Source organism: Vipera berus, assembly GCF_964194415.1.
Source record: "Vipera berus genome assembly, chromosome: 1".
Taxonomy (NCBI): Eukaryota; Metazoa; Chordata; class Lepidosauria; order Squamata; family Viperidae; genus Vipera; species Vipera berus.
The window spans coordinates 6,534,088-6,547,905 of NC_138202.1; the positions used below are offsets into that span (position 1 = coordinate 6,534,088).

Sequence of the window (13,818 nt, forward strand, 5' to 3'; positions counted from 1 at the left end):
TAATAATAATAATAATAATAATAATAATAATAATAATAATAATAATAATAATAATAATAATAATAATAATAATAATAATAATTATTTGGAAGGGACCTTGGAGTGATGAGCAACCTACACTTCTGGAGGCAAGCGGTTCCACTGGTTAATTGTTCTCACTGTTTAGGGAATTTATCCTGAATTCCAGGTTGCTTCTCTCCTTGATGAGTTTCCATCCGTTGCTTCTTGTCGAGCCTTCTGGGGCTTTAGAGAATAGATTGACCCTGTTTTTTGTGGCAACCCCTCAAATATTGGAAGACTGCTATCATGTCACCCCTCGTCCTTCTTGTCTCTAGACTAGCCATACCCAAGTCCTGCAACCGTCCTTCGTACGTTTTAGCCTCTACCCCCCTAGTCATCTTTGTTGCTCTTCCCTGCACTCTTTCCAGAGTATCAACACCTTTTTTTTATATATTGTGGTGACCAGAACTGGATGCAGTACTCCAGCTGTGGCCTTACTAAAGCTTTGTAAAGCGGTTCTTCTTCATGTGATCTTGATTTTATCCTTCTGTTAATACAGGCCGGGATTGCATTGGCTTTTTTGGGCTCCTGTTGCAGACGGTTGGCTCATATTTGATAACAATAATAATAATAAAGTTGGAAGGGACCTTGGAGGTCATCTAGTCCAACCCCCCCCCTGCTCGGGCAGGAAACCCTTATACCATTTCAGACAAATGGCTGTCCAGTCTCTTCTTAAAAAACCTCCAGTGTTGGAGCATTCACCGCTTCTGGAGGCAGGTTGTTCCACTGGTTAATTGTTCCGACTGTCAGGAAGTTTCTCCTTAGTTCTAGGTTGCTTCTCTCCTTGATTGGTTTCCATCCGTTGCTTCTTGTTTTGCCTTCAGGCTCTTTGGAGAACAGCTTGACTGCCTCTTCTTTGGGGCAGCCCCTGAGATACTGGAAGACCGCTGTCATGTCTCCCCTCGTCCTTCTCTCCATTAAACTAAGACCTACCCAATTCCAGCAACCGTTCCCTATTAGCTTTGGTTGAAACAGTCAAGTCAGCTTCCACTTTTCATTCTCCACACTTTTGTTTCTCACCTGTAGGAACCCTTCTGCAGTTTGGGAAACAAAACCAATCGATATTGCTTCTGGACCGTAGAGCCTTTCCGATTCTTGTAATTATTGTAAACCACCCGTCAGGTGCTTCGCCAGGAGCTGGGACAGGCAGATGTGAACATCTGATGGGGTTGAAGGTTTGGTGGGCTGGGAGGGAAGCTGTTCTAAGCACAGCTGCCTTTTGCAATTGACGAGGGTGAATTCGTCAATGCCGGCGGGTGTTCAAGGGGTGCTCCAGATGTTTCGGGATGGCACCCAAGGCGCGGAGCACTATGGGCGCTGCCTTTCGCTTTTTGTTTGACCCAGCCGTTCTATTTCTGTTTGCAGGTTGTTGGGTTTTGTGATCTCCTCCAGGTTTCTATTTCTTCTGCTACCTCCAGATGCTGCCCCATCCATTATCCAGACTTTTTTTTTTGGTCTCTCTTTTTTTTAAAATCGATAATTTTTAAGTTTGGGCTGTTATGTGGCAGGTGCCTGTCTGTTTGGATTCAAAAGAGCAATTTAGCTACTTCTTCTTATTCTTATTGCACACGTCAACGTAAAGCCACAGCTGCCGGTTCTTTAGCTGGGGCTGCTGGCCTCCGTCCGCGTTGAGTTCTTCCCAAGAACCGAGGATGCCGCAATGTATCGGCAGGGTCTGTGTGCAGAGCCAAGCCAGTCCGGCTTTTTGTAACTGGCAGGTGGCAATTTTGTCGACGTGCAGATTTTCTCAATGCCGTCCAAGAGTTTTCGGTATGGCCCCCAGCGTGCCAATAACCCACCAGACCGGCACAGCTGGTTTACGCCATAATTTTCAATTTCAATGTGCAGATCTTGAGCCTTTCTTATCTTCTGCAATTCTTTATTGTACTATCTCATGGCATGGCCGCTTCAGTCCGCCTCTTTTTTTTTTCCTCTCCTCCTCTCCTCTTTTTCCTCTATTTCTTCTCCTTCTCTTTCTCTTCTCCTTCTTCGGCAAGGTTGACAGAAGGAACGATGATCATGAGATGCTTTATACTGTGTACTAAATATACCCGTAACCTCTTTTCTCTTTATAACTTGTCAGATGGATCTCCTCGTTTCATTCCATCCTTCCTTCCTTCCTTCCCTCCATTTCTCCTTTCTTCTTCTCTTTCTCCATTTCATTCAATCCTTCCTTCTTCCCCTTCTTTCTCCATTTCTTTCTCTCCATTTCTTTCTTTCTTTCTTTCCTTCCTCCCTCCCACCTCTTTCTTCCTATTTTTTTCCTTCCTTCCTTCCCTCCATTTCTCCTTTCTTCTTCTCTTTCTCCATTTCATTAAATCCTTCCTTCTTCTTCCCCTTCTTTCTCCATTTCTTTCTCTCCATTTCTTTTTCTTTCCTTCCTCCCTCCCTCCTTTCTTCCTATTTTTTCCTTCCTTCCTTCCTTCCCTCCATTTCTCCTTTCTTCTTCTCTTTCTCCATTTCATTAAATCCTTCCTTCTTCCCCTTCTTTCTCCATTTCTTTCTCTCCATTTCTTTCTTTCTTTCCTTCCTCCCTCCCACCTCTTTCTTCCTATTTTTTTCCTTCCTTCCTTCCCTCCATTTCTCCTTTCTTCTTCTCTTTCTCCATTTCATTCAATCCTTCCTTCTTCCCCTTCTTTCTCCATTTCTTTCTCTCCATTTCTTTTTCTTTCCTTCCTCCCTCCCTCCTCTTTCTTCCTATTTTTTCCTTCCTTCCTTCCTTCCCTCCATTTCTCCTTTCTTCTTCTCTTTCTCCATTTCATTCAATCCTTCCTTCTTCCACTTCTTTCTCCATTTCTTTCTCTCCATTTCTTTCTTTCTTTCCTTCCTCCCTCCCACCTCTTTCTTCCTATTTTTTTCCTTCCTTCCTTCCCTCCATTTCTCCTTTCTTCTTCTCTTTCTCCATTTCATTAAATCCTTCCTTCTTCTTCCCCTTTTCTCCATTTCCTTCTCTCCATTTCTTTCTTTCCTCCCTCCCTCCCTCCTTTCTTCCTATTTTTTCCTTCCTTCCTTCCTTCCCTCCATTTCTCCTTTCTTCTTCTCTTTCTCCATTTCATTCAATCCTTCCTTCTTCTTCCCCTTCTCTTTCTCCATTTCCTTCTCTCCATTTCTTTCTTTCCTTCCTCCCTCCCTCCTTTCTTCCTATTTTTTCCTTCCTTCCTTCCTTCCCTCCATTTCTCCTTTCTTCTTCTCTTTCTCCATTTCATTAAATCCTTCCTTCTTCTTCCCCTTCTCTTTCTCCATTTCCTTCTCTCCATTTCTTTCTTTCCTCCCTCCCTCCCTCCTCTTTCTTCCTATTTTTTCCTTCCTTCCCTCCATTTCTCCTTTCTTCTCTTTCTCCATTTCATTCAATCCTTCCTTCTTTTTCCCCTTCTCTTTCTCCATTTCCTTCTCTCCATTTCTTTCTTTCCTTCCTTCCTCCCTCCTCTTTCTTCCTATTTTTTCCTTCCTTCCTTCCTTCCTTCCTTCCTTCCTTCCTTCCTTCCTTCCTTCCTTCCATCCTTCCTTCCCTCCATTTCTCCTTTCTTCTTCTCTTTCTCCATTTCATTCAATCCTTCCTTCTTCTTCCCCTTCTCTTTCTCCACTTCCTTCTCTCCATTTCTTTCTTTCTTTCCCTCCTCCCTCCCTCCCTCCTTCCTTCCTTCCTTCCTTCCTTCCTTCCTTCCTTCCTTCCTTCCTTCCTTCCTTCCTTCCTTCCTTCTTTCCTTCCTTCCTTCCTTCCCATTTAATACTAACAGAGCTTCCCCTAGGAACAGCCCTGGATTCAGAATTCAAGGAATTTCAAGGACGCCTTGAAAAAGATCCTTATCCAGCCTCTGGAGATCATTAGCATCAGATTTAACAGCCCAACTCAACATAAATGAAGAGAATTTTACCACACTTTTCTTTTTTCTTAGCAAGGGGAAGAAGAAAAAAAATAAGAAGAAACAATGAACACAGCTTTGGAGTGATGCTTCAAAAGATAGCGGCCCTGCCTACAAGAAAGTTTCAGGAAGCAGGAGGGTGTGGAAACAAGGAAACGCAGCACAGCTATATAAATTGAGCCAGCCTTCTTTTTTTTGACGAGTCAATCCAGATGTGTTATCAAGCCACGAGGACAAACAGCTTGCGTCCCAATTGCAAAAATTCTCTCTCTCTCTCTTTTTTTTTTTGAAGGCCATCTTTCCCTGCAGACTTCGCCACCCTGCCTCTGCAAACAAGGTTTAATTTACTCCATCTTTGCCTTTGATAGGAGGAAAACCGCTTTGCCTGACGTGTACTCTTTAGGAGCCCGCTTGATCTGCAAACAGGCAAACTCATACCTACAACTCCCGACGGGGAAACCAATGTTAGACTTATTAATGGCATTAAAAGAAGATCAAGGAATCTTCAGCGTCGGACAAAAGAGCTCTCCGAACGGAAGCCAGCGCAGAGGCACCAAACGCCAGCACTGTACACAGGGACACAAAACACACACACAAACACACGGAAAGGGGACATGTTTGCTGAAGGAGAAATGTCGAATGGAAAGCAAAGGTGGAGATCAGCTGCTCGGTTGATGGACGTAGGCAATGCTAAAACAACAAAGTGAGCTGTGTCTATGGGGTCCTTGATCCTCTCTGAGCTTGGCTGTTTGCTGGCAGACGTTTCATTACCCCACTAGGGAACATGATCAGTGCGAGGGAGTGTGAGGTGTGATCCCTGCTTGTATAATGTAGCTTGCCCTGCTAGTGTGGCTGAGGGTGTGTGGTTTTCTCCTTGGCGCTTTCTAAATTAGCGTACTGTCTTGTCTTTTCTTTTTGTTGGGATTGTTTGTCTGGTGTTAATCCCTGCTTATCTCTGGGTGATGGCTGCTTGAGGGGTGGCAACTACCAAGGAGGAGGCCACGCCCCCACCAAGACTGACAGAGCAAGCCACGAATACAGACAGTCCTCGACTTACAACACAAAGTTACAACAGCACGGGGAAAAAGTAACTTATGGACGCTGCAACATCATAAATATAGGTTGGTTGCCAAGAGCACAAATTTTGATCAAGGGACTGTGAGGATGTTATGATGGCTGTAAGTGTGAAGAAGCCCTTTCTTTCAGACCTGGTGTATCTTCAGAAGGTTAGTAAGTAAATGGTAGTAAACTGAGGGCTACTTCTATAAGGAAACAAGGGGGGGGGGAAATTGCAAAAGAAATGAATTTCAGCTCTGGTTGATCATTCCACAGTCTTGCCTATAGAGTTACTAGAATTTCTATTTGACTTGTAGGAGTTTTTATTTATGATTTTGAAGAAAATATGGCTGGAGCAGTTGAGATCAGACACTTAAAGTTAGAACGTAAGGTAAGGTAGCTTAGTGACAATCTGAAGTTTCAACAGCACTGTGAAAATAGACTTACGACCGTTTTTCACACTTAATGACCGTTGCAATATCCCCATGATCAAAGGTCACACACTTGCAGCTGGCTCACATTTATGATGGTTGCAGTGTCCCGGGGATCAGGTTGATCCCCTTTTGCGACCTTCTGACAAGCAAAGTCAACGGGGGAAGCCAGATTCACTTAACGACGGCGTTACTCATTGTAACAACCGCATCGATTCTCTTCACAACGGTGGCAAGGAAGGTCACAAAATGGGGCAAAAAATTCACTTAGCAACTGTCTCATCATCCAGCAACAGACATTTGGGGCTCAACTGTCATCGTAAGTCGAGGCCTACCTAAACAGAGAGCAAACCCCACCGCCTTCTAGCACTGATGAGGTTCCCTAGTCGGGCCACGAAACGTCTGTGTGGGGGAAAAGGGTTTATTATTTTTACAGAATTTTGAGAGGACATGCTAGCTAGCCTGTGAAGCCAATAAACTGTATATATTTTCATCTCATGAGCCTAGCCCAGACGTGTCAAACCCGTGACGTCACGCGACGTATCAGGACTGTTTTGCCATTGCAGGCAATCGGGTGGGTCTAGCTGGAAGCTTGAGAATTGTATCCAGGAAGGTCTCTGCTACGCTGAAAACCGTGTGCTACCCAGAATTTACTGATATGTTAGCAACTTTAGAGAAAACCTCTAGGAACTAACAACCATAAAAGGAAATTCGTAAATAAGGGCCGGGGGCGACAGAATTAGGGAATGGATGAAGTAATCGGGGGCGGAGATAATTTATTCCCTTTGACGACATGATTACAGTGTCGACGCTGCTAACATCGGATGCTTTTGCATTGACAACAGATGGAAATGTGGCCATCTTTTCCCCTTTCACTTTTAGAGTTAGATGATGCTGGGAGGGGAGGACGTGAACGAGAGTCCAGCTAGACATAACAACACTAAACCTGGCGTGAGAATCAAGGTTACTGAGCCCAGAGCTGATAAAAGAATTGGCCGGTTGGAGAGCTGGAGAGGAAGCCCGCGCTTCAAGCGAATTGGGGAATGTGATTTATGACTTTTAATTGGAGGAGGGAATTGTGCTTGGATACTAGATGCCCAGGGGAGGGGAATTCAGTTTTTGGCTTCGATTATGTAAGTGTCGATGTTATGCTACTCGAATAAAAGATCCTTTAAGGTAAACAACACCTCGAAGTTCTTTTGAAGAGTTTCATCGGTCGGAACAAGGACATACAGTACAATTACTAAGCCAAATGAAGAAGAGGTGGGAGGTAAATTTTGTAACGGCAATGGAGAATATAAAGAATGAAGATTGAAGATTTAAGGTGTGTCCACTATGTGTTTGCATGCACAAGGAGTGCCCCCCACTTTGCAAAAGCGTACAAATAAATTACCGTTGTTTTCCCCTGGAAGTTTTGGCTTGTGATTTTTATTTCAACTTGGCAACGAATCCCACATCCACAAATAAACAACGAAGCTCAGAGAGCACCAAGGACCCCACATTTCAAGCCCTGGACTACAGATCTTCTTTGGAATTTGAGCTGAGTTTGTTCACCCCAGAGTTTGCTCTGGCTTTTCAAACAAAGGTTCAAAGCAATAGTAAACTTCAAACTGCGGCTTGTTCTCGCAGTCAATTTCCCCAACTCTGGAAAGTCCAGGCTGAAACACTGTGTGAAGAGCACAACACCACTAAGGGAAGCTATGTGGCAACTATGCTGAGGAAGAGTTGCCTTGTGTCAAAATGGGGGGGCAACACATTTAACAAACAGTAGTAATAATAAGATCGTTCTGCGCTTTCTAAAAAGCACAGTGGTGACCCCATCTCTACTGGGATTCGCTTCTGTTGCACGGGGGGTGGGGGAATATCACATTTCAGGTGAGAGACCGAGAAATTGTTGCTGTCTCTGCAACAATTGTGTGTTTTGTTGGCAGCATTCATTGCTGTAAGCGTCACCCTAAGGATCTTGGGAATTGTAGTCTGGGAACAGTCAGGCCTGTTATTTCTAACTCTCCCACAATGCCTTGTTCTAATAGGATGGCACATCCCACAATCCCCTAGGGCAGGGGTAGGCAACCTTGGCTCTTTTATGACTCATGGACTTCAAATCTCAAAATTCCTGAGCCAGCATGGCTCAGCTTGGAAACGTTTCCATTTCTCCTCACCATGGCTGGCTCAACAATTCTGGGAGTTGAAGTCCATGAGTCATAAAAGAGCCAAGGTTGCCTAGCCCTGCCCTAGGCCAACCTTGGCATCTCTATGACTTGTGGACTTCAACTCCCAGAATTCCTGAGCCAGCATGGTTCAGCTTAGAAACCTCTCCTTTTCCCCTCAGCATGGCTGGCTCAGGAATTCTGGGAGTTGAAGTCCACGAGTCATAAAAGACCCAAGGTTGCCACCCCTGCCCTAGTGTTTTGGGACAGAACTCCTACAATTCTGGGAATTATCATCCAACAAACCAGGATAGGGAAGTTTGAACTTCACAGCTCCCGTCCTAAAAATTTTGCCCAGAGAGAAAGGAAAAAAAAGAGTGTTAAACTCATTTATGGTGTACTAACAGATCTACACCTTGAATTTCTTCTGCTCGGTAGCAATACAAGATTCATTGCACACGTTTGTCTGTGCACATTCACACACCTACCCCCAGAAAGCTCAACTCATTTGCTTTTCTTTATGCATCAGTCTTAATGATGGCGGATCTTAATATAGGGATTAAAAAAAGTTAGTGTGATCCTCATTTCAACAAACCTTGAAGATCTGCAGAAGAAGATGGCTGTTTAAACCCCTTTGGGGTGCAATTTCTTGATGAGACTTATTCATAAGCTTAGATGTGGGGTGTCAGCCCTTCAAGAAAGGACAGATGAAGACAGAGACACCCCCATGGATTTTAGAAAAATTATTTTATAGGTAGACCGACAGACACTTGAAACCTTGCTCAATTTTTTTTGTGTGCTTTCTTATCCTAAACCAGTATTCCTCAAGCTTGGCCATTTGAAAATCAAGCCAGGATATCTTGAGTTTCTTTCTCACCCTTTCATCTCGCTCTGGACAAAAGAACCATGACTCAAAACAGTTATTTCCTCCAAAAGTGAGCCCAGCTCCTAACCAACCCCCAAAGTTTGCACTTGCTTGAAGTTTTTAACTTTGCAAAAATGCTAACCGAGCCCGTATCCATCTCAAAGGCGTTTCTAGAGACCAAAATAACGTGGCGGGCTGGTGCTTTGCTTCCCAGCTTCTCTTGAATTAAAGGGCTGGTTAAAAAATGAAAGAAAATAAAATTGGGGCAACCTTGCAGGTCGCAAAGGTGAGGCCTGTCTCGGTGAAGGAACACCAGCAGCTTCGTTTATGGAATTCGGCTCACCACGATTGTTTTTCCTCCTTGATGCTTGAAGCTGATTTGAAATTAATTCGTGTGGGGTTTTTTTTTCCTTACAGGAAGTCAAAGTTGATCTCATCGAGAGTAAAAAGAAAGAAAGAAAAAAAAACAAAGGGATTTAAATAGAGAGGACAAGGAAGCGGAGAGGACACTTGAAGCAGCCTGCACAACTGTCATGAACATCAAACATTCAGGGACAATCAGTTTGAAATTGTGGCACATTCGCCACAAACACTCCCCCAAAAGGGGTTTTATCCCTGCAAGAAAAGTAGGCATGCATCAGACAAAGGATCCAGAGTAATAAACGCTTGTGTAAAAAGACCAACGCTTGCTAGCATCTCGACAAATCACAGCAGGCAGACTTCTGAGAAAGTCAACCCAAGATGCTTCTGGACTTTGTGGTGTCTGCTCGGAAACAACTTCGGGACTTTATGCTTGAGGTGGGGAAAAAATAATAATGAAACTTTGATTTTGGGTTTTGCTCATTGGATAGGGTTGTGTTTTGTTTTTTATAGAAATAGCTAGCAGGTCATTATTACGCACAAGTAAAAAGTTTAGGCTATATGTTGTCATCTTATTCAACCGAACTAAAAAAAGAGTCGGAAGTTAATACTTTTCTTTTTTTTTTCCCCTTCTACCAGACTTTTTTTTTTCTCCTCTTCCCTTTTTCCTTCCTTACTTTCCCATTATTTTCATGTTACTTTGTATTTTATACTTTGATCAATGAATTAAAAAAAATCGTCCACCTATAAAAGAGAACGGCAACCCGAAAGAGAGAGAGAGAGAGAGTGAGAGAGAGAAAGAAAGAAAGAAAGAAAGAAAGAAAGAAAGAAAGAAAGAAAGAAAGAAAGAAAGAAAGAAAGAAAGAAAGAAAGAAAGAAAGAAAGAAGTCCCATATACCTTACCGGATCTTAGTTGCTTGATTCGTCCATTGCTAGCACTGGGGTCAACAGGCAAGAAATCCTTAAACCAGGTGATCTCTGGATCTGGATTCCCGCTGGCGGCGCAGAGCATCGTAGCTGTCCGCGTACGTTCAACCACTTTCAGCTGAGGGCCCATGTCAATGACCGGGAATCCAGGAGGCAGCTGGTCCTCTGTTAAAATCCCAACAAGAAGAGAAGAGTTAGAATCTGTGGACCTATCAAAACAGAGAGTATGGTTTGTCTGGGGTTAATCCTTGCTTATCTGAGTGGAGAGATAAAACTACAGCTGGTCCTCGACTTATAATCACGATTGAATCCAAAATTTCGATTGCTAAGTGAGAAATCTGTCAAGTGATAGATAGATAGATAGATAGATAGATAGATAGATAGATAGATAGACAGAAACAGCACTTAGTTATATACCGCTAATAGATAAGAGAGAGATTCTAACCACTGCATCATCATAGACAAATGATAGATAATAGACAGAGAAATAGCACTTATATTCCGCTAATAGATGATAAACAGATAGATGATAGATTGATTCTAACCACTGCGCCACCATAGATAAATGATAATAGATAGATAGATATAGACAGAGAAACAGCACTTATCTCGAGTTACATACTGCTAATAGATGAGAGAGAGAGCAAGAGATATTCTAACCACTGCGCTACCATAGCTAAATGATAGATAGATAGATAGATAGATAGATAGATAGATAGATAGATAGATAGATAGATAGATAGATAGATTCTAACACTGCGACCATCATAAATGCGAGTCAGTTGCCAAGTGTCTGAATTACGATCACGTGACCCAGGGGGATGCTGCAATGGACATAAGTGTGAAAAACAGTCACAAGCTACTTTTTGCAGTGCCAGTGTTAACTTTGAAGAGTTACTAAAGCAACAGTTGTAAGTCAAGGAGCTCCCTGCATTTATATGCCCAGGGCACGTATTTACACGTTCCGGACTGGAACAGGGTAACCAAGATGGACGAAAGGTAACGATTCACACACTCTCTGCCCTTCACAACTTGCTAAGCATCTCTTGGATGGGCACCCCCCCACCCCCACCCCAATACCAGAGCAGCTCACAACATCTCAGGCTGAAAACACAAAGCCGTGCCCCACCACCCCATTGGCTGGCAGTGACGTTGTGCCCCAAAGCTTCGTTCCCACAGAAACCGCCTCTTCCTCCTGGCCGGAGTCCACCCTGCTTAATTTCACCAACTAATTAACCTAGCAAGGAAGAGGAGGAGTGGGGGGGGACGGCACTCAACAGGCAGGGTGTCCATTGTGAATGTGGGCAGTGTTCGAGGAGGCTTACAACCACTGTTGGTGACCCGAGTCTTTCTAATTAAGCAAAAATGTTAATCTGTTCCCACGTTGTGCAAAAACTCCTCCGGGTTTAATTAACACCAAACCCAGAGTGGTTGGGGGGCAGGATCAGATTCGAGATGCGATCGGTGGGGGAAACAGGCTTCCCCGAGGTGTGTGTGTGGGGGGGAAACATGGTCCAATTAATTCAAGTGGCCCAAGAGAATAGTGCTCTGTTGCCTCCGCTGTGGACAATCACATTAACAATAACAACAAAAAAAGTGGGCCAGATTGCTTCCTTAGAAGCAATCGGTGGGAGTTCTCTGCCAGGAGCATCAGTCAGCCAACAAAGCCCATGGGTCAAAGCCTAATGGGAAATGGAGTGGAATTCAGGAATGTTAGACCGAAGAGAACTTAAATTGAGCTTGGTGGCTTTCTTTTAGATGTCTCCTGACCTTACTAGGCAACATCATCAATGGTAGAAAGGAGTGGGGATTGTGGAGAGGGAGGAGGAGGAGGAGGAGGAGGAGGAGGAGGAGGAGGAGCAAGTCAACTGTGGGATCCTTGGTGCTCTCTGAGCTTGGTTGTTTCCTTGCAGACATTTTATTACCCAACTAGGTGACATCATCAGTGCTAGAAGGGAGTGGGGTTTGCAGGGAGGAAGAGGAGGAGGAGGAGGAAGACCATGGGGTCCTTGGTGCTCTCTGAGCTTGGTTGTTTTCTTGCAGACATCTCGTTATCCAACTAGGTAACATCATCAGTGTTAAAAGGAAGTGGGATTTGCTCTCTGTTTATAGACAGACGCTTGCCCTGCCAGTGTTCGTGGGAATGTTTCTCACAATCCAGAAACTACCGACTCAATCAATCAATCAATCAAACAAACAAACAAGCAGTAAAGACCAGTCTCATCAAGGAACTACCAAGGACCCTCCCATAGAGAGCAAGCCCCGCCCCCTTCAGGCACTGATGATCTCAGCCTAGTTGGGCAATGAAATATTTGCAAGCAAACAACCGAGCTCGGACAGCACCAGAGATCCCAGAGTACAATTTATTCCTGTGCTTAAAAATTAACACTAAGATTAACACTAGACTAACAGCCAAGGCATAAACGAAACCCCAATCAAGGAATTACCGGCTCAGACAAATAATCAAACAGTAACCATCAGTTTAATCGGGGAACCACCAAGGACACAGAGAGCAAACCTCATTCCCTTCCGATACTGACGATGTTACCTAGTTGGGTCGTGAAACGTCTGCAAGAAAACAACCAAGTTCAGAGAGCACCAAGGAACCCACAGTCGTCTTCTTCTTCTTCTTCTTCTTCTTCTTCTTCTTCTTCTTCTTCTTCTTCTTCTTCTTCTTCTTCTTCTTCTTCTTCTTCTTCTTCTTCTTCTTCTTCTTTCTTCTCCTTCTCCTCCTCCTCCTCCTCCTCCTCCTCCTCCTTCTTCTTCTTCTTCTTCTTCTTCTTCTTCTTCTTCTTCTTCTTCTTCTTCTTCTTCTTCTTCTTCTTCTTCTTCTTCTTCTTCTTCTTCTTTCTTCTCCTTCTCCTCCTCCTCCTCCTCCTCCTCCTTCTTCTGCTTCTTCTTCTTCTTCTTCTTCTTCTTCTTCTTCTTCTTCTTCTTCTTCTTCTTCTTCTTCTTCTTCTTCTTCTTCTCCTTCTCCTCCTCCTCCTCCTCCTCCTCCTCCTCTCCACAAACCCCACTCCCTTCTAGCACCTGACGATGTTATCTTGTTGGCTCATGAAACTTCTGCAAGGAAACAACCCAGCTCAGAGAGCACCAAGGACCCCACAGTCCTCCTCCTCCTCTCCTCCTTCTCCACTCCATAAACCCCACTCCCTTCCAGCCCTGATGATGTTACCCAGTTGGGTCATGAAACGTCTGCAAGAAAACCACCCACCTCAGAGAGCACCGAGGTCTCCTAAACTCTTTCATTTTATGAATGTCAAAACAATCAAGGGGTTCTCCACCCTTCTGTTTATTTAGCCATTATGCAAGCGACTCGATTTTATGACACTTTTTATGATCGTCGTTGAGCCTGGAATCATGGCCGTTGAGTCACCCCGGTCATTAAGTGGGTCACTGGGCAACCCGATTTTGCGACAAATTTTTTTGAGGCAGTCATTAAGTGAATCAGCAGGGTCGCTACGCGAATCGGAAGCTGTTAAGTGAACCCATTATCCTCAACGGGCAGGTTTTGCTGTCCTTGAGGTCGGGTCTACATCCATCCCCACTGATTTGAGCGATCCATCATTCATGACCGTCTGACCTTGGGCGTCTTGGTCAGAAGCAGTCTATCTGGGGACACAGAAAGAGTTCCTGGACCCGCTTCACATTCAGTGCAGAAGCAATTGATGATCACTGCAGGAAGACAACGATGGGCTAGATCGGAGGTCTCCAATCCCCTGTCCGTGGACCAGAACCGGGCTGCGGCACGCCAGCAACCGGTCCGCACAAACAAGCAAAGCCCCATCTGCGAGATGCAGACAGCACACAAAACCACACACCCTCCGGCCCGGCATGACTTAACAACCGTAATTCCAACAACTCAACAACAATCGTAAAAGCCCCGGCGGCGCAGTGGTTAGAAGGCAGTACTACAGGGCTACTTCTGCTGACTGCCAGGAGTTTGGCAGTTCGATCCTGACCGGCTCAAGGTTGACTCTGCCTTCCGTCCTTGGTAAAATGGGGACCCAGATTGTTTAGGGAGTTATTATTATTATTATTATTATTAATTTTATTTGTATACCGCCCTTCTCCCGAAGGACTCAGGGCGGTGAACAGGGCAATAC

At 44.4% G+C, this 13,818-nt stretch overlaps 1 protein-coding gene across 1 annotated transcript in view; it reads right to left on the reverse strand.

Moving 5' to 3' along the window:
- The window catches only part of LOC308659843 (receptor-type tyrosine-protein phosphatase S-like), a gene marked incomplete at its 3' end in the record, with an annotated part of 120,207 nt that overhangs the window by 67,865 nt on the left and 38,524 nt on the right, over positions 1-13,818 (reverse strand). The window contains exon 4 of the mRNA XM_081313871.1: positions 9,689-9,877. Within this exon, the coding sequence (XP_081169997.1) occupies positions 9,689-9,877 (189 nt within the window). The remainder of the gene's footprint in view (positions 1-9,688; positions 9,878-13,818) is intronic.